The sequence below is a fragment of the Bufo bufo genome, chromosome 1, assembly GCF_905171765.1.
Source record: "Bufo bufo chromosome 1, aBufBuf1.1, whole genome shotgun sequence".
In the NCBI taxonomy this organism is placed as follows: Eukaryota; Metazoa; Chordata; class Amphibia; order Anura; family Bufonidae; genus Bufo; species Bufo bufo.
The window spans coordinates 645,977,094-645,996,975 of record NC_053389.1 but is presented as its reverse complement, the minus strand read 5'-3'; the positions used below and the strand labels follow the sequence as shown (position 1 = coordinate 645,996,975).

The following is a 19,882-nucleotide window of genomic DNA, read 5'->3' as shown; positions in this document are numbered from 1 at the left end:
AAGTTGCAAGTTTTTATGGGAAGCTGGACCACAAGTTTTTTCTTTGGATTATCGTTTGTATACAGTCAAGTCCGGACTGGGCCCGTGCTTCCGTGAAAGCAACCAAGGTGAGAGCTGGCTTATATATATTTGAAAACTTCACTCATCTTTAGTAATAAACAACAGGCATCAGCTTCTTTAGATACCGCCAAGGCGTGCGTGGAATGGCCTTATCTCTTAGAGATATTGAAATATTTTGGATTTGGCCTCATTATTTCTGCATGGATTTCCATATATATATATATATATATATATATATATATATATATATATATATATATATATATATATATATGAGTTTCTGTCTGTCTGTCTAGACGTTCTTTATGCGCGACCAAACGACTGGATCGATCTTCACCAAATTTGGCACACGGGTAGATCAGGTGTCCGGGAAGGTTTTAGACCGGGTCTCAGCTCTCTAGGACCTAACGATCCTGAGGTCACTGTTAAAGGGGCAGACACTGTGAAGGTCACTGTTTAAGAGGCGGGCACTGTGATGGTCACTGTTAAAGGGGCAGGCACTGCAGAGGTCACTTAAAGGGACGGGCACTATGAAGGTCACTGTTAAAGGGGTGGTCAATGTTAAAGGGGCGGGCACTGTGGAAGTCACTGTAAAGGTCACTATTAAAGGGGCGGGCACTGTGGAGGTCACTGATAAAGGGGTGGACACTATGGAGGTCACTGTTAAATGGGCAGACACTGTTAAAGGGGCAGGCACTGTGTAGGTCACTGTTAAAGATGCGGTCACTGTTAAAGGGGTGGGCAAAATCGATGATATATACCCGTGCGAAGCCTGGTCCTTCTGCTAGTTTTATATAAATGTCCCAAAATCTAGTATATTAGTTAGTGAATCCTATTCAGCACTGCCCACTTTCACTGCTCTTGTTTGCAGTTGCCATACAGCCCCCCCCCCCCTTGCCCTTAGGGTATTTTGGGTCTACACATAAATTGGGCTAAATCAGCCTTAATGCCTTTGTGGGAGACCTCCTGGCCAATGGTTTGTTATAATCTCCCCATAGTAGATCATTGTAAATACCTTGGCATAGTAATCACTAAGCATCCCCATTTATCTCGCTCCAAAAATATTTCTCCCCTTCAAACATACATTATTGACAAGTTTAAAACGTGGACAACGCTTCCTCTCTCAGTAGTGGGTAGACTCAACCTCATTAAAATGATATCACTCCCTAAGGGCTGTTTCAAACGAGCAAGCCCATTGCAGGAATCACATTCTGTGATAGAGATAAAAGTCCGGCAATAACACCCCATCACAAACACAACTTTTGGGTCGTGGTAAGGCGAGTAAAGAAAGCTTATGTCTAGCGGTTCCCCTGTGTGCATCTGCTTGACCTTACATCTTACTTCTACAGAATCACATAAACATAAAGCTGTCAATATGATCCTGTAGAAGAAAGGTCAAGCACAATTCAGTGCGCTCCTGCAATTCTAGGCCATGACAGCCACTGCACGCAAGGTAGCAAACGGGTTAAAGGAGTATTCTTATCTGGACATTCATAGAGCATCCACAGGATCTCAAGAATGGGCCCCATCTTGCAGCGCTGTGAACAGCGAGCTGGCTATGAATGAGCAGCTCACTTTATTCACTTCTATGGGAGCTGAGTAAGTGCACGTGGCTATTTTCAGGAGCTCCTACAGAAGTTAATTTGAAAGAACCAAACCTACGTGGCCACCATTCATGACGGTGCGAGTGTTCCGGCAAAACGGATCAGACATTGCTCACACCGCAAAAAATTTGAACAAAAATAAATGCCGGATCCGTTTTTCCGGATGACACCGGAGAGACGGATCTGGCATATCAATGCATTTGTCGTACGGATCAGGATCCTGATCCGTCTGAGAAATGCCATCAGTTTGCATGCGTTTTGACGGATTCGGCAGGCAGTTCCGGCGATGGAACTGCCTGCTGGACTCCTCTGCCACAAGTGTGAAAGTACCCTAAGGGCCAATTTGTCACGGGGAGCCGTTGGCGTGCTCTCCCTTTCGCGTCCTCGACTCAGTGGTGACCAAGGGGCGGGGAGGACCCGGTCGCGCACGCCTCCTCAGAGTGGCCCGCGTTCTCCATCCCCTAGACAACGAGCAACAGGGGATCCGAGCGCCGATGGGAATGAATCGGTGCTCAGCTGTGTGGTGAGCAATGAGAGTCACGTGGCGCTGGCCACGTCACGTGACTCACCTGTAGAGGCTATTTAAACAGGCAACCTGCTGGCCACAGGTTGCCCGTTATTGGTCTTGCTATTCTCACCAGCATTTTGTCATATTGTGTACTCTGTGTGATTTGACCTCGACCTTGTGACCTCCCTGGATTTGACATGACCTCTTGGCTTCTGACTTTGTATTGTATTGAATTGTTTTCGTGTTTTTCCCTGTGTACCCGTGTGACCTCCTGGCTTTGACCTTTTGCTTCCTGACTCTGTTCACGGTCTCAGTTGAAGTCTCTCACTCAGGGGGAAAGACCGGGGGAGGAATACTGCACTCAGTTCCAGAAGTGGTGTGTTCCTTCTGGCTGAAATAAGCCAGCGCTTAAGTGCCAGTTTAGATCAGGACTCTCTGAATACCTTAAGGATATGTTGGTCAGTTATCCCTGCCCTGACACCTTAGAGCAGGTTATGACTCTGGCTGTTAGACTGGACCGACGTATTAGGGAAAGGCAACGAGAACATCTGACCTTTCCACAAGTGGTGGCCAAACCAGACTCCTTACCCATGGGAGTCAAGGTAGAGAATTATCCCGAAGAACCAATGCAGCTCGGAATGACCAGAAGGGATCAGAGACGTCTAAGAGGTACCTGCTTTTATTGCGGAGAATCCGACTACTGGGTACGACAATGCCCTAATACTGCCCTCTCCCGGAGATCCTCACGGCCAGATGTCTTGAAGGATAAGGTACTCCCAGAGTTGGTTAAAGAGAAGGTATTAGTACCAGTGGTTATTTCTTTGGGTTCTTGTAAGGGTTCTGGTAAGGCGTTTATTGACTCAGGGTCAGTGTCTAATTTTATTGACTATAATTTTGCAATTTCCTTTGGGGTATCCATGTTGTCTTTTCCTAACCCTATCCATATTATTCTTGAATCTGTATTCAGTGCACTCTGTATGGAGACTGACTGTAGGGTTCCACCCCAGTAAATCCAATAAAAGTAAACAGCAGCCTTAGGTACTGATGCTTAGGTACATTTATTGATGTTAGTTTAAGTTTCACATGCGACAATACGTATAACGTTTCGGCATAACAATGCCTTCGTCAGATACTATAGAAAGAGAATTGAAAGTCATATTATTGCCATTGACTCTACTCCTTTGGTGGGCGGAACTGTGGAATTTTGTACTCCTGAAGTAACCTTGACTGTGGGGGCCATTCATACTTAAATTTGTTATTTTTTTGATACAATTTTTTTTTTACCCGTGGAGATAGTTTTGGGCATGCCTTGGCTCCAGATTCATAACCCAGTCATTAACTGGTCCACTGGTGAATTAGAGAAATGGGGACTAAAATGTAAGTCATGCTGTCTACCAGTTATTCAGACTGGAATCCCTACTGAGTCGAAAAACCCTTCCCCCATACATCAGTGACTTTGCTGATGTTTTTTCTATGTCCGATACTGATTTCCTTCCCCCTCAAAGACCATACAATTGTGCCATAGATCTCATTCTGGAATCTAAATATCCTAATGGTCGTATTTATAATTTGTTTAGTCCTGAACGTAAATTGATGAGGGATTATTTGAAGGAATCTCTGCAAAAAGGTCATATTAGACCCTTAGTGTCGCCTATGGGGGCAGGATTTTTCTTTGTTCAATCAAGTTCTTGGAGCTCACTGGTTCAACAAACTCGATCTCAGGGGGGCCTACAATTTCATTCGTATTAAGGAGGGTGATGATTGGAAAACGGCCTTTACTACCCCTGAGGGTCATTTTGAATATTTAGTTATGCCATTTGGTTTGAGTAGTGCCACGACGGGTATCCAAAATTTTGTCAATTATATATTTAGACAATTTATTGGTATATTCATGATTGTATATTTGGATGATATTTTGATTTATTCACCTGACTGGGATTCTCACATTAGCCACATTAGACAGGTACTGGAGGTTCTTCGTGAAAACCAACTATTTGCTAAAGGTGAAAAGTGTGTCTTTGGAGTACAGGAAATTTTATTTTTGGGATATATTCTTACACCCCAATCCTTTAAGATCGATCCAGAGAAGGTGCGGGTTTTTCTGGAATGGGTAAGACCCTCCTCCCTTAAAGCTTTACAACGCTTTTTGGGTTTTTCTAATTATCGAAAATTAATTTAAAAAAATTCTGATTGCCAAACCTCTCACCGACCTAACCAGGAAAGGAGTGGATCTAGTGAATTGGTCACCAGAAGCCATAAAAGCTTTCAAAACACTCAAGAGGTGTTTTGTTAATGCCCCTTTATTGGTGCACCCAGACCAAGAGAGGCCTTTTGTAGTTGAGGTCGATGCCTCCGAGTATGGGGTAGGAGCAGTACTCTCTCATGGGTCATCAACTCTCACTAATCTGAGGCCCTGTGTGTTCTTTTCTCGTAAGTTCTCTTCCACTGAGAGAAATTATAATATTGGAAACCGAGAGTTACTTGCTATCAACTGGGCCTTTGAAGAATGGTGTCATTTTTTGGAGGGGGCCCAACATCGTATTACGGTTCTTACGGATCATAAGAATGTATTGTTTTTGGAATCTGCTCAACGTTTGAATCCCAGACAGGCTAGGTGGGCATTATTCTTTACACGTTTTAACTTTTGTATTACTTTCAGGCCAGGAAGTAAAAATGTCAAGGCAGATGCCCTATCCCAGAGTTTTTATGCTTTTCAACCTCCTGATACTCCACCAGAACCGATATTACCAGCAGGTGTCATTGTGGCTTCGGTCTCCTCCGATCTGACGACCAAAATAACTGGCTCCGGTACAATCCCCTGCTGATAAATTATTTGTCCCCGGTCATTTACATCTCCGACTGATGGGTGAGTGCCATAATTCTGTGTTTAGTGGACATCCAGGTATTAATGCCACCAAGGAACTCGTCTCTAGGTTTTACTGGTGGCCCACTTTGTCTAGAGATGTCCACTCATATGTGTCCTCATGCGAGGTATGTGCCAGGTCCAAGACTCCTAGGTCCCGTCCGGTGACCACTGCCCATCCCTAGTAGACCTTGGTCCCATATCTCCATGGATTGTATCACCGACATGCCGGTTTCTGAGGGTAAGTCGGTGGTATGGGTGGTTGTTGACAGATTTAGTAAGATGGTGCCTTTTATTCCTCTATCAAAGCTTCCCAATGCTAAGACCTTGGCCTCTATGTTTGTTGATCATGTGATAAGCTTACACAGGATTCCAGAGAATGTGGTTTCGGATAGAGGTGTTCAAATTAGTCTCAAGGTTTTGGAGGGCTTTTTGTCAGAAGTTTAATATCTCTGTCTTTTTCTTCGACCTTTCATTCTGAAACCAACGGTCAAACTAAACGTTTAAATCAATCTCTAGAACAATATTTGGGGTGCTATGTCTCTGACAACCAACATCGGTGGGTGGAATATTTGTCTGTGGCGGAATTCGCCATTAACAATCAGGTGAATTCATCTACTGGTATGTCTCCGTTCTTTTGTAATCTTGGTTTCCATCCGCGATTTAGTTCAGTTTCGCCGTCCTCCTCGCAGGTTCCTGAAGCTGATGGAGTAGTTAAAGAACTGTGCACAGTCTGGGCCCAGGTTCAGTCGAACCTAAAAAGTCTCAGGAGATTCAAAAAGTTAAGGCTGAAAGGAGGTGCTTACGAGGAGTGGATTTTGGGTTGGGAGATAAAGTTTGGTTGTCTACCAGGAATTTGTCTCCGACGGTACCTTCAAGTAAATTTGCACTGCGCTTTATTGGTCCTTATGAAATAATAGAAATTATTAATCCTGTGTCTTTTAAGTTAAGGTTACCTGACTCCTTTCGTATCCATAATGATGTTTTCCATAAAGCATTACTCAAAAAGTATGTATCGCCTGTATCCCCTACTCAGGAATTTTCTCCGCCAATGGAGGTTGCCGGCCAACTAGAATTAGAAATTTCTAGAATCCTTGATGTGAGAAAGATCCGGAATTCATTGCAATATTTGGTGCACTGGAGGGGTTATGATCTTGAGGAGAGGTCTTGGGTACCAGCTAGCAAGATGCATGCTAAGAGGTTGGTAAAAAATTTCCATTTAGCTCACCCGGAGAAACCCACTCCAGTGATCATGGGTCCGGTGGCCCTTCGTGTAAGGGGGTACTGTCATGGGGAGCCGGCGGCGCGCTCTCCCTTCGCTGCGTGGCTGGCGTTCTCCATCCCCTAGACAACGAGCAACAGGGGATCTGAGCGCCGATGGGAATTAATCTGCGCTCAGCTCTGTGGTGTGCAATGAGTCACGTGGTGCTGGCCACGTCACGTGACTCACCTGTAGAGGCTATTTAATCAGGCAGCCTGCTGGCCACAGGTTGTTTGTGATTGGTCTTGCTACCCTCACCAGCATTACGTCATATTGTGTACTCTGTGTGATTTGACCTCGGCTCTATTTTTGATTTCGACCTTGTGCCCTTCCTGGATTTGACATGACCTCTTGGCTTCTGACTTTGGATTGTATTGACCTCGTTGTCGTGTTTTTCCCTGTGTACCTGCATGACCTCCTGGCTTTGACCTTTCACTTCCTGACTCACGGTGTTCCTCTTATCTACTGTACTTTAGGCCCCTGCACGTATATAAGCTAGGGACCGCTGCCAAGTTGTACGCCGTCAGTTAGGACGGGTCGTGCAAGTAGGTAGGGACAGAGGTGTGGGTGGAATTCAGGGCTGCACTCTTCCCTCCCTTCCGTGACACAGTTACTATATTATTATATACCTCTTTTCCGATCTAACAAGGTTTGTAGCCAATATAGATAAACAAAAAAGAAAACCAAACATTTTCATATAAAATATTTTATTGTTTCTGAAAACATTTAAAAAAAAAACAAATTTTGAGCACTTTCCATAAAAAAACAAAAAAACAAACAAACTGAAATTCTACTGCAATTTTAAACTACTGTAGTTTCAGCAGTACAACAGACAACAAAACAAGGGGTCATTTTTTCGCGTTTTTTTGAATTGAATATGAAAGGATGAAAGGGAGTTTTATCAGTCATGTGCTGAATATTAAGCACATTACGTTTGGTCTGCACAGTGTCTCAGACTCGGATGCAAAGCATATGATAATCTTCCTTTCATAGTCTATAGGTCTTGAGTATTGCAACAGTTTGCAAAATGATCTTCTGATACAATATCATGATCCAAAGGTCATTTTATTTTAAAACACTAAAATAGTAATTTAAAAAGTAAAACACAGAGAAACAAAAACATATTTAACAACTAAGCTGAATTAGTTAAAAAAAAAAACAACTAAAATAAAAAACCAACTGAATAACAATGCTTGTCTGGTCAACACAGAACAAGTATTTAGTACAGCAAAAGTGGTTACAGGAATATACTGAGACTGTACAAGGTAATACACACATGCACATTTTGTGATCATGTATTAACACGGTGAAGCAAATAAACTTAATTTCTTCCTGCTGTAATATTCTCACGTAAGAGAATAAGAAATATAAATATCTCACTGAGATTAATGCACATTGCTACATAAGACAATTGTCTGTCATTTTTATGACATTCCGCATTGTTTTCTTAATATAATGAAACTCAGCACTTTATTTTTTTTCTATTTTTTATTTTTCTAGTTTAACTCTGGGGCAAAATAGTTGCATTTATCCAAAAAGAGGTGCCGTGCCACAGGTTCAAAAGAAGTTTAGTGCAAGAAGTGAACCTGAGAACTTCTTTGTAATGAATCCTCTTCTTTCCAAGAACTGCTCCTATGGGGACAGGATGCATGAAACCTCTTTTTAAGTAGTTTACAGGCGATAAGAACAGGCACTGCTCCGATAAAATGCCTTCCAGCAAAATGTAAAGTGTTCGCTGCAATACTGTACATATAACGCACTGCCAATTTTTATCTCAAGGTTAGCAAACTGAGCTTTTAACCGCAACAACAGCCTACCTTACACATTCGGCGAACAGTGCAAAATGGTCGAGCGGTAAGTAGATCAGAAAGCATATATTCTTTTTAACTACTATAGAATAAACAGTAAATTACTAACTATGGTCCAAATGCCCTTGACAATTTTCAATTCACAAGTTGCCTTAAAAATGGCTGCTTAGACCAAAATAATTCAAATTACCCTTTGGGTTTTTTTTTTTTTCTTCTACTTTTTTTTTGTCTTTTAATACTTTGGTACGCAATAGTGCTCCATCTCAATGTACAATAGTGAAAAGTACTAAAAGCAGGTATTGAAAAAAAAAAAAATTTTTTTTTTGAAATACCAGCAAACACATATAGAACAGCCAAGTAAACTCACTATCACAATCAGGTTTACAGAGCTCTTAGTTGGCCGTAGCACCTTTTGGTAAAATTATATACAACGTTAATTGTCTATTTTGCATTTTTTTTCTCCTTTCCATTTCATTTTTTTTTTACAACAAAAGCTGGCGAATATAAAACACAATCAATATTTAATATTCTATACAACTACAACTTCCATTAGACTAGGAATTGGGCCAACACTGTAGTCAGTAGGAGTTCTGCAAGCTTTTTCTTTGCAAAAGTATATTTATGAAGTGCTGCCAAAGATAAAACTGAAGTTTCGGAAGTGTGAGCATCTCTAAGCTTGTAAACAGAGCTAAAATTCCTAAACATGCACAAAAAAAAAAAAAAAAAAAAAAAAAAAAAAGCTTACTTTCAAATGGCATGTTTGGTTATAAAATTCATAGAAGAAAGACGCTCAAATGTACAGCAATCTTGGATAGTTGAAATAAGAAAGTGACCAATGCAAAATTAAAAAATATATATCACCATAGGAAATAAATTTGCCTATGTGTTGTATCTGGTGTTTAGGAATAGCTTCTTTATTTTCCAATTAAAAAAAAAGTTAGCCACTGCTTGGTATGCAAGCATTTTAAGTAAAACCAGGTACGAAATGAAATGTTATACTTATTTGTAGTCCATTAGTAATTTTCCGGGGAAATTTAACACATGCAACAAAGACACAGTTTCTAATGTGTACAATATTAGAAATCTCAAAGCTTAACATTGGTTCCAGTTGAGAAAGGTGGGTCCAAAGAAGTACCTACTCAAATGAGACTGGATACTTCCTACATAGGTTGTACTCCACATCACTTGTACCTTCACTGGAGAACTACTTTTTGCTTCTGTGGACATATCGAATATAAAAATAATAAAAGGTAATGTGAGGTCATGTGTAAAAATAATAAAAATGTAAAATGTACATCTTAGTGCATTTTCTTAATTTACAAAATGAGTTGTCCTCAATGAAATAAATAACTTTTTTCCTCTTTTAAATACATATGCCACAAATGATATTGTATTTTCATAGGTACTCAAGTCACCATACTTCTACAAAATGGGCAGTTGTTCATTGCCTTTAACCAAAATTTGTACAGGACATGTAAGCAGTAGCATGTTTAAGATTTATCTAAAATGTAATTAGTGTAGTAAAAAAAAAAAAAAAGGCATAAGATAGACTAAAAGGGGTATTCCCATCTCAGACATTGATAGCACATCGCTAGGATATGCTCAATTTCAGATAAGAGCAGGTCCTGGAGGTTGGAACTGTACCTATCTCAATAATGGGCCCCCGAAGGGAATGGAGAGCGGCCACTCTCCGTTCACCGCTATGGGAGTTCTGAGTTGGCTCAGCTACTTCTGGTAGTCCCATAGGGGCGAATGGAGAGGTGGCCATGCATGTGTGGAGCATTCTCCATCACCAAAAATAGCCAAGCACGCTGTGTTCGTCTTCACTATACTAGGTCCCAGTGGTGGTTACTGTACCTATCTGACTTTGATGGCATATCCTGGCGATATGTCATCAATATCGGAGATAGAAAAACCCCTTTAATACTGGCTCATTGACTGCCCAAATGCACTGCAGACTAGATGACAAGCATGTTATCAACACATGAAATATAGAGAACCTGTGCAGCAAACTTTTTGAAAACCTCATAATTATAAATGTTTCTGCTGCGGGAGGCACTTCCATTAAGACAAATACAACGTCTGCCTTTTGTTTGATACAGTGTGCTACATTATAGTACAAGTTTAACCCAACATTTCAACTGTAGGATGATCTTTACTTTCTATCCATTCAAATCCAGTGGAGGTCATAGAGTTAATAGATTCATTACAGATCTGCTGGAACAAAGGATCATTGTTCAGCTCCTCCAGTGTCGCTTCATCATCCTGTACATGCTGCCGTCCTGGATCAAACAACAAGTTTGGATCTAAAGTGTTCAGATCATTGATGCTGCCTGAGAGTTCAGAAGACAACCGGATGTCGCTGGAGAAATCAGAGGCATTGTTCAAATCCGAAGCCACTTGAACGACAAGTTGCTGGTTGGTTTGGAGGCTTTCCCCATCTAACAGGTCTTTAACAGTGCTGTTGAAATCAAGTTGCTGCTCTCCAATTTCAGATTGTGCTTGGCTGTCTCCAGTAGTAAAACTAATTGGATCAGTACTGCTATTCTTTGTGAGGTAAACTGGCGTTTGGAATTCATAAGATGAAGTGCTGGAATTCATCATATTTTGTTGATTGGCACCAGAAAACATGGGAGATGTTTCCAAAATCTGAGTAAGATTCATTCTTGCAGTATAGTTAGAAGGCATATTGTTTATTCCCAAGCCTCGCACTGCATCATCGCGGTCCGAATCCAGTTTGTTTAACAGAACATGAGTGATATTTTGGGCGTTGTTCGGTTTCTGTAGGGAAGGGAAAGCTGTCTGCATCATGACGGTTAAAGGGACTGACTGACTTCTTTGCGCTATGCTGTTGGCACTGGTGTCTGTTTGGACATTTGCAAGTATGTTTTGAACTTCTGGAGTTACTATGGATCCAAAAGCAGTTGTGTTAGAACGAGAGGCATTTGAAATGGGGCAATTTGTATTCCCACTTAAATTACGTTGGCGGTGAACGGCTGGGCTTACACTACGACATCTGAAATTGCTATTTCCACTTGTACCTGTTACTTTGTTGTCGAGAGGAGCAGGAACTGCAAATCCCTCCTGTTTGCTGGTACTGCTTATCGAAGGCATCTGATGCTGAACTGGAGATACAGGAGTCAAACGTCCAAAGTGATTGTCATGATGTCTCGACAGAGACTGATATGACTGACCAGGCACAGCAAAAGCATGTGGCTTTCTGAAACTGTCTTCTACCAGCTCCTTATAACTTGGAAGAATACCATGGGAGGAAACGGAAGAATTACCTACAGAGCTATATCCATTATTCATCCATTCCAGCTTCGTCTTGTCTGGATGAGTAGCCATGGGCCTCTGCATTGGTTTAACAGGGCTACTAGAAACAATGCTAGCATCATGGTAAGAGATGCTTGAGTTTATAGGGGTAAAAGCAAAAGGATTCCTGCATTCAACTGGACTCGGAGGAACACTACTGCTGCAGTTAGAATGTGGGGTCCCAACTGGTGTGTGCCTGCTACTTCCCAAAGCACTATCTACAGGTGTTGTCTGAGCTAGCCGAGAGCATGGGCTCTCTCTCGACAAACTCTGAGTGCCAGAAATCATCTCTGAAGTAGGAGTTGGAGTCAATGTTGGAGTGGGTGTTGGAGTAGGTGTGTGAACTGGAGTTCCACTGTTGTGTACTGAATGGAAAAAGTGGGCACTATTTGAATGTGTGGGTACTGGTGTACCATGGGCAGCTGATGCTTGGTTTTGGAGCACCATTCCTAAACTACCATAGTTCTGAGAGTTACTGTTCATTGACATTTGCTCTTCCATAAGTACTAACTCCTCAACAATGCTGTCTTGCGTGAGATCGTCATCAAATGAAAAGAAACTGTCAGTGGTAGGAGGGTCTGTGAGATCAGTGCGCTGAGGTAACTGGTTAGAAGAATGTGCTTGAAGCCGATTCAAAGAAGAATCCTCAAGTTGCTGGCTGTAAGCGTCTTGTGGTAGTCCTTCAAAGTCTACAGGTTCCCACACAGTTTTTTGCAGGTTATCAGCACCAGAAGTTCCTGGCATATCCAGGACACCAATAGTTTGAGCCTGCTCACAATTACCAGATGTGAAATTTGCACTTTCAGCAATCTCCTGCCAAGTGTTTTGATCAAAAGGGATCTCAGTCTTTGAATCGCTCACAAATTTAAACACATTACCTTCTAGCTTCACTTTAACATCTTGAGGTGTAGCTATGAGCTCTTGGGGAGGATCAGTGGTCTTTTCAACACAGCTCAAGGAATAATTAGTTACCATCTCTGTACTATTTCCTTGCTGTATGCCATTGCTAGGTAATAAAGCAACATTTACTGCATTATCATTTTTCGATGTCAGTGCTTTCTGAACTTTCTTAACACCACTAACTGCTCCTGGTTTCTGATATTCTGAAGAGGCTGAAGAGAGCTGACCAATAAGTGATTTTTTCGCAGGTGGTATCTGCGAGTCCTGCACTGCAGCAGTCAAGCGTTTTCTCGGACTCTTATTAGATAATCTGATGTCCTTTCCAGCTGGGTCATTATTAGCGTTTGGACTGGGACCGCTTCGGAATAAACTCTGGGATGTAAAACATAAAGTTACAGTACCTGGACTGCTGCTGGCTGAAGAAACCGAAATCCCTTCCACTAAGCGACTTTTACATTTAGTCCTTGTTCCCTCGACCCTTTGATCAAGGGCCTTAAAAGTTTGAGTGTCACGAGCAACACTGATATCTTTAGAAAATCTATCCTGAATGACTTTGGGTGTAAATAACATAACAGGAGTAGGTTTTCTAGATTTAGGACCATCTGTGTTCTCTTGGCACTGTACTTGATTCTCTTCTGTCAGTATTTCGGGCTCAGTTTTTACCTCCACTGAAGATGTAACAGGAGTACCCATCCGAGGTACAGGAGATTGCAAAGAAATGACAGAGCCATTCTTGATTTGTGGCACAGTCCTGCTGTCATCTACTGAACATCCAATGCTGCTGACAGGTGTTGTTTGTTTTACAGAAGTACTAGCAGTACTGGGAGCGAGAGAGATCATTTTCACAACATTCAGAGCACTGACATGTGATGCTGGCACCACATTTTTAATTGGGCTACTAGTGATAACCACAGTGGTGGGTGAACGGATCGTCAAAGGATTAGAACTGGCTGGCTTAGGCAAAATCTGAGCGTAGCGATGTCTAGCAGATCGATCACCAACTGGACTTGCTGGAACATTTTGGGGAGTCTTTGGTGACTGCTTTACAGACTGCATGTGCTGAGTGACTACTTGAACATTTAGCGGTAGGACCTTCCCCTCAGAGGATCCGATGGGACTAGGCGAGGTCACAAGTGGCCGTGTTCTTTGTACCTGTTACAAAGAAATGTAATAGTTTAGTATAAAGAAGCTATAATAAACATATAGCTCATATTGCTCTTATTTTTCTGTTTCGGAATACTAATTTATAATATACTAATTTATATTAATAATAATTATATTAGAATAATATTATTCATTAACTTCTGTTGAATGTGCCTGCACACATGGGTGTAACTCTCCAGCAAGGAAAAAGAGGTTGGATCACCCAGTGGATCCCCACCCATAATACTTTTATGGCCCGTGTCAGAAGAAAAAACAAAAACAAAGGAAGGGGTGGAAGTATGGGAGGACTTGTCATGGGAAAATCCCTATAACCCTTTCAAGACCGAGTCTATTTTTGCAAATCTGACATGTGTCACTATGTGGTATTAAAGGGGTTCTGCGCTTTGTTTTAACTGATGATCTATCCTCTGGATAGATCATCAGCTTCTGATCGGCAGGGGTCTGACACACAGGACCCCCGCCGATCAGCTGTTTGAGAAGGCAGCAACGCTCCAGCCTTCTCACCGTTTACCGCCGGCCCAGTGACGTCACGACTAGCATCAACTAGCGTGGGCGGGGCTAAGCTCCATTCAAGTGAACAGAGCTTAGCCCCGCCCACGCTAGTTGATACTAGTCGTGACGTCACTGGGCCAGCGGTAAACAGTGAGAAGGCAGCGGCGCTCCTGGAGCGCCGCTGCCTTCTCAAACAGCTGATCGGCGGGGGTCCCGGGGGTCGGACCCCTGCCGATCAGATGCTGATGATCTATCCAGAGGATAGATCATCAGTTAAAGGGATTCTGTCACCAGGTTTCACCCCCTCCAGATAAAAATATGGTTATGTTCAGGGAGCTTTAACCATTCCTAATGTGGTCTTATAAATGTAATCTGTAGGCTCATTTTGCTAAAAATACGCTATTACTGACCTGTCAATCAACAGAATAAGGTGCCCAAGGGGATGTAAATGGCTCCAAGCTGCCGCCCGCACCTGCTGCCGTTCGTGCCCAGCTCCGCCTCATAATCTTCTGTGACGCCTTCTGCTCTCTCTCTCTCTCCCTCCCCCCTCCTCCTACTGTGACGTCTCCTGCTCTCCCTCCCTCCCCCCTCCTCCTCCTACTGTGACATCTCCTGCTCTCCCTCCCTCCCCCCTACTGTGACGTCTCCTGCTCTCCCTCCTCCCGATGTTACAGCAGGAGGAGGGGGGAGGGAGAGCAGGAGACGTCACAGTAGGAGGAGGGGGGAGGGAGGGAGAGCAGGAGGCGTCACAGAAGATTATGAGGCGGCGCTGGGCATGAACGGCGGCGGGTGCGGGCGGCAGCTTGGAGCCATTTACATCCCCTTGGGCACCTTATTCTGTTGATTGACAGGTCAGTAATAGCGTATTTTTAGCAAAATGAGCCTACAGATTACATTTATAAGACCACATTAGGAATGGTTAAAGCTCCCTGAACATAACCATATTTTTATCTGGAGGGGGTGAAACCTGGTGACAGAATCTCTTTAAAACAAAGTGCAAAACCCCTTTAACAATGGAATGCTTTTAGTTATCCGAATGATTCTGAGAATGTGTTCTCCTGACACATTTTATGTTTAATTAATTAATTAAATGTTTAACTAATTAATTCACAGTATTTGGTGCAAAGTGAAAAATTTCAATTTTTACACAGATATGCCATTTCAGTACACATCGTACTTTATGTTAGTGGTATATCTGAGCAGATTTTTCTTATTTAAAGATAAGGTAAGATTTACAGAAAATCTTTACAGAAAATCTCTAAAACAAACTTTAAGGTTCAAATCAGTTTTGAAGTTACTTTGATGGTCTTACATAATAGAAACTAGGGGTGGGCGATATGGCCTAAAATCTATATTGCGATATAATTTTAAGCATGTGCGATATGCGATATATATCGCGATATATTGTTTTCTATATTTGGGGGGCGTGTTTAAACTTTTTTTTACTTTTTATTTAATAACTATTAGTCTCCTTAGAGCTCTATTAGGGTGAATAGGACTTTACACTCTCCCTGCTGCCCTGTGCTTTGTGCACACAACAGCAGGGAGCTGATCCCCCTCCCCTAAATGGTGCCATCCACAGATCCCCCCCCCTCCCCTAAACGGTGCCATCCCCAGATCCCCCCCTCCCCTAAACGGTGCCATCCCCAGATCCCCCCCTCCCCTAAACGGTGCCATCCACAGATCCCCCCCTCCCCTAAATGGTGCCATCCCCAGATCCCCCCCCTCCCCTAAACGGTGCCATCCCCAGATCCCCCTTCCTCCCCTAAACGGTACCATCCACAGATCCCCCCTCCCTAAACGGTGCCATCCCCAGATCCCCCTTCCTCCCCTAAACGGTGCCATCCCCAGATCCCCCTTCCTCCCCTAAACGGTGCCATCCACAGATCCCCCCCTCCCCTAAACGGTGCCATCCACAGATCCCCCCCTCCCCTAAACGGTGCCATCCCCAGATCCCCCCCCTCCCCTAAACGGTGCCATCCCCAGATCCCCCCCTCCCCTAAACGGTGCCATCCCCAGATCCCCCCCTCCCCTAAACGGTGCCATCCACAGACACCCTCCCTCCCCTAAACGGTTCCATCCACAGACACCCTCCCTCCCCTAAACGGTTCCATCCACAGATTCTCCCCCCTCCCCCCCGACGCTCACAGGAATACATTTAAAAACTAATCAGTAACTTTAACTTTATTCATTGGTGATCTCTTTACTGTATATACCTTACTAGGTCTTAGCTCCGGTAACAGCAGGCAGTGCGGGGGGCGGCGCTCACTCACTGACGTCACGCGCCTGCGCCGCCTAGTGGGAGGAGCAGGCGCGTGACGTCAGTGAGTGAGCGCCGCCCCCCGCACTGCCTGCTGTTACCGGAGCTAAGACCTAGTAAGGTATATACAGTAAAGAGATCACCAATGAATAAAGTTAAAGACTAAGTTACTGATTAGTTTTTAAATGTTCTACTGTCAGCGGCGTGGCCCTGTATGTTCTAACCCCCAGGCAAGCGTCCCTGTCACCATGGGAACGCCTGGGGGTTAGAATATACCATCGGATTTGAGTTTTGACGCGCTCACTGAGATCGTGAAAACTCAATGATTTACAGTCAGTCCCTCCCCTCCTCCTCTTTTGTCATTGGTGGTCAGCGGCAGCCGCGCACAGTGGGGAGGGAGGGACTCTCTCCTTCTCCACTGTGCCGGCTCAGGATCATATCGCGGTCCGGCGATATAGGCGATATGCTCAAAATCCATATCGTGGCACAAATTTATATCGCATATCGCCTATATCGCCCACCCCTAATAGAAACTACCTATAAATGACCCCATTTTATGTGGTTGTAAACTGGTGTATGGGCACACAGCAGAGTTCTAAAGGGAAAGAGTACAATATGGTTTTTGGTTGGCAGATTTTGCTGAAATGGTTTTTGGGTGCCATGTCACATTTGAAGAGACCCTGAGGAACCCCTCGAGTGGAAGCTACACCACTCAAGGAATTTATAGAGGGGTGTACTGAGTGCTTTAACCCCGTAGACGTTTCATAGAATTTAGAAACACTTGGCTGTGAAAATGAACATTTACATTTTTACCAATAAAATGTTGCTTTTGCACCAGATTTCAAATTTTCATATATCCTCTGGATAAGTCATTAGTATCTGATTGATGGGGTCCAACTCCCAGCACCCCGCTGATCAGCTGCGTGAAAAGGCACCAGCGCTCGCAGTAGAGCAGCGGCCTTCTCACAGCTTTGACAAGGCCATAGCAGCCTGGCTATGAGCTGAGCGCTGCGACTGGCCAGCGCTACAGCATAGGAGAAGAAGACGCCGGCAGGATCAAGTGGGTGGAGCCTAACTACTTACATACCGGAGGCTATAACCGGAGAACGGAGCGGCGCCCGGGGATAACAGTAAGTGCAGGGGGATCCCTGGGCGCCGCTCTACACTTCTGTATAGTCAGTTTAGAGGCTTTCTTCTGGTGAAAGGTCCTCTTTAAGGCCTAGTTTGGCGATTTATACAGCACTGGCTAACAACTGTAGAGGCTCTGAGGTGAAGTAAAAAAAAATGAACTCCCAAGAAGTGACCCCATTTTAGAAAACACACTCCTCACAGAATTGAACAAGGGGTATAGCATTTTGACCCCACAAATGTATTCAAAAATTATTTTACAGTATTTGGTGCAAAGTGAAAATTCCAGTTTTTACACAGATATGCCATTTCAGTGCCCAATATGTTGTGACCAGCGTATGCCAGTGTGAAAAGCCAGCCCTTTTATTATTATTCTTTACTTACTGGTTTTCTAAACACCCTACATGTGGTCCTAATCTATTGCACGGGCATACACAAGGGCTCAGGAGTAAAAGCACACCATGCAAATGTCATGCCCAATGTGGTGATTTACGCAACTTGTGCTAACAACGGTTCTGGGATGAAATGATAAATGGAACTTCCAAGAAGTGACTCCATTTTTGCAACTACACCCCTCAAGTTACTTATTAAAGGGTGGAGTGAGTATTTTGACCCCACAGGGGTTTTGAAAAAATGAATGCACAGCAGAGCACAGTGAAAATTCCAAATTTTCTACAGATATGCCATTTAAGTGCCCAATATGTTGTGACATTGTGTGCCAGTGTGTAACGTAAGCCCTCTTATTATTATACTGTTTCCTGGTTTTAGAAGCACCCTACATCTTGCCCTATTCTTTTGCCTGTACATATGAGAGGGCTGAGATTTTGAGGCCCAAACGTAGTGATTTACACATCTTGTGCTGACAAAATTTAGAGGCTCTGGGGTAAAAAATGGAATATCCGAGAAATTATCCCATTTTAGAAACTGTTTTTTTTTCTATCGCATCACCTCACAGACTAGATCATGTGATAATTTTATAGAGCCAGTCATTATGGACGCGGCGATACATAATATGTCTATTCTTTTGGTTCATTTTTTTTTTAGTGGTAAATGGCCTTTTTTTTACATTAAAAGAGTGTTTTATATATATATATATATATATATATATATATATATATATATAAAAATTAAAAAAAATAAAAAGTTAATGATCAGGCTGCAAGGCCTGTGTAGGACCTCGGGCTGCTTAAGCAGCCATCGGCACCCAGCAATCGCATAGCAGGTTGCTGATGGAGTGAGAAAGGAAGCCCCTTAATTTTGTAAACCTCTTAGATGCGGTGGTCAGCATTGACTGCAGCATCTAAGGGGTTAATCTGTCAACATCGGAGCTTTCAGAGACAGATACAGCAGGGGCCTGGCTGTCTAACAACTGGGCCCCTGATCAAGCGAGCACAACTTCTGTGCCTGCCCAATAAGCAGCTGTATATGTATGGCACAGGGCAGCAAGTTACTTCTTGCTGTGCTATACATATAGGGCGCCAGTTGGGAAGGAGTTAAAATAAAGTGACTGAAAAAAAAATTTGGGGAAGTAAAAAGAGGCTTCTGGCAACTGCTTATCTCCCCAAGATGAAAAGGATCTGAAATCCAACAAACCAATCCTTACCTCACCCAACATTTACCATCAGGGGAAAGTCTGGAGGTGTAGATGTTTGGCTGGTCCCAACAAAATAGTCAGGTTTGGCTGACATTTATCCAATGTATATGGCCTGCATAACTACGTAAAATATTTCAGGTATGTAAACCAACAGATATTTATTACAAACTTCTCGATATTACTAAATACGATACTACCGAGTACAAATTAGGCTCCTTTCATACTAGCGTTTTAGCAGATCAGTCATGGATCTGCAAAAACACTTCTGTTACAATAATGCAACCGCATGCATCCGTCATGAACGGATCCGGTTGTATTATGTCTTCTATAGCCATGACAGATCCGTCTTGAACACCACTGAAAGTCAATGGGGGACGGATCAGTTTTCTATTGTGCCAGATTGTGTCAGTGAAAATGGATCCGTCCCCATTGACTTATGTTTGGTTCAGTTTCATCAGACGGACAGCAAAACGCTGCAGGCAGCATGTTGGTGTCCGCCTCAGAGCAGAATGGAGACTGAACGGAGGCAAACTGATGTATTCTGAGCAAATTCTTTTCCATTCAGAATGCATTAGGGCAAAACTGATCCGTTTTTGGACCGCTTGTGAGAGCCCATGACGAATCTCACAAACGGAAAGCAAAAACGCTAGTGTGAAAGTAGCCTTACTCACTACTTGCATCTATTTTTAGTATTATTATTGATGACATAACCTTGGACAATCATTTATATGCTTGCTGTTTATGCTACCATACTATAAGAAAGAACTTTGGAAAATTGCATTGTATGTCACCAAAATAATATAAGAAAGCGGCATTTTTTATATAGGACTTTTAGATATGTGATGTATGTACATCAATTACGATTACTCATCTATATAATTGGATATAATGTTTTGATAGGCTGCTGAAATACCATCACTGGATA

At 42.9% G+C, this 19,882-nt stretch overlaps 1 protein-coding gene across 1 annotated transcript in view; it reads right to left on the bottom strand.

The window, feature by feature from the left end:
• Window positions 1–7,727: 7,727 nt before the first annotated feature.
• RFX7 (regulatory factor X7) overlaps window positions 7,728–19,882 on the bottom strand; it is a 99,595-nt gene continuing 87,440 nt past the window's right edge. Inside the window, exon 9 of the mRNA XM_040413912.1 lies at window positions 7,728–13,471. Coding sequence (XP_040269846.1) covers window positions 10,229–13,471 — 3,243 coding nt within the window. The 3' untranslated portion in view covers window positions 7,728–10,228. The remainder of the gene's footprint in view (window positions 13,472–19,882) is intronic.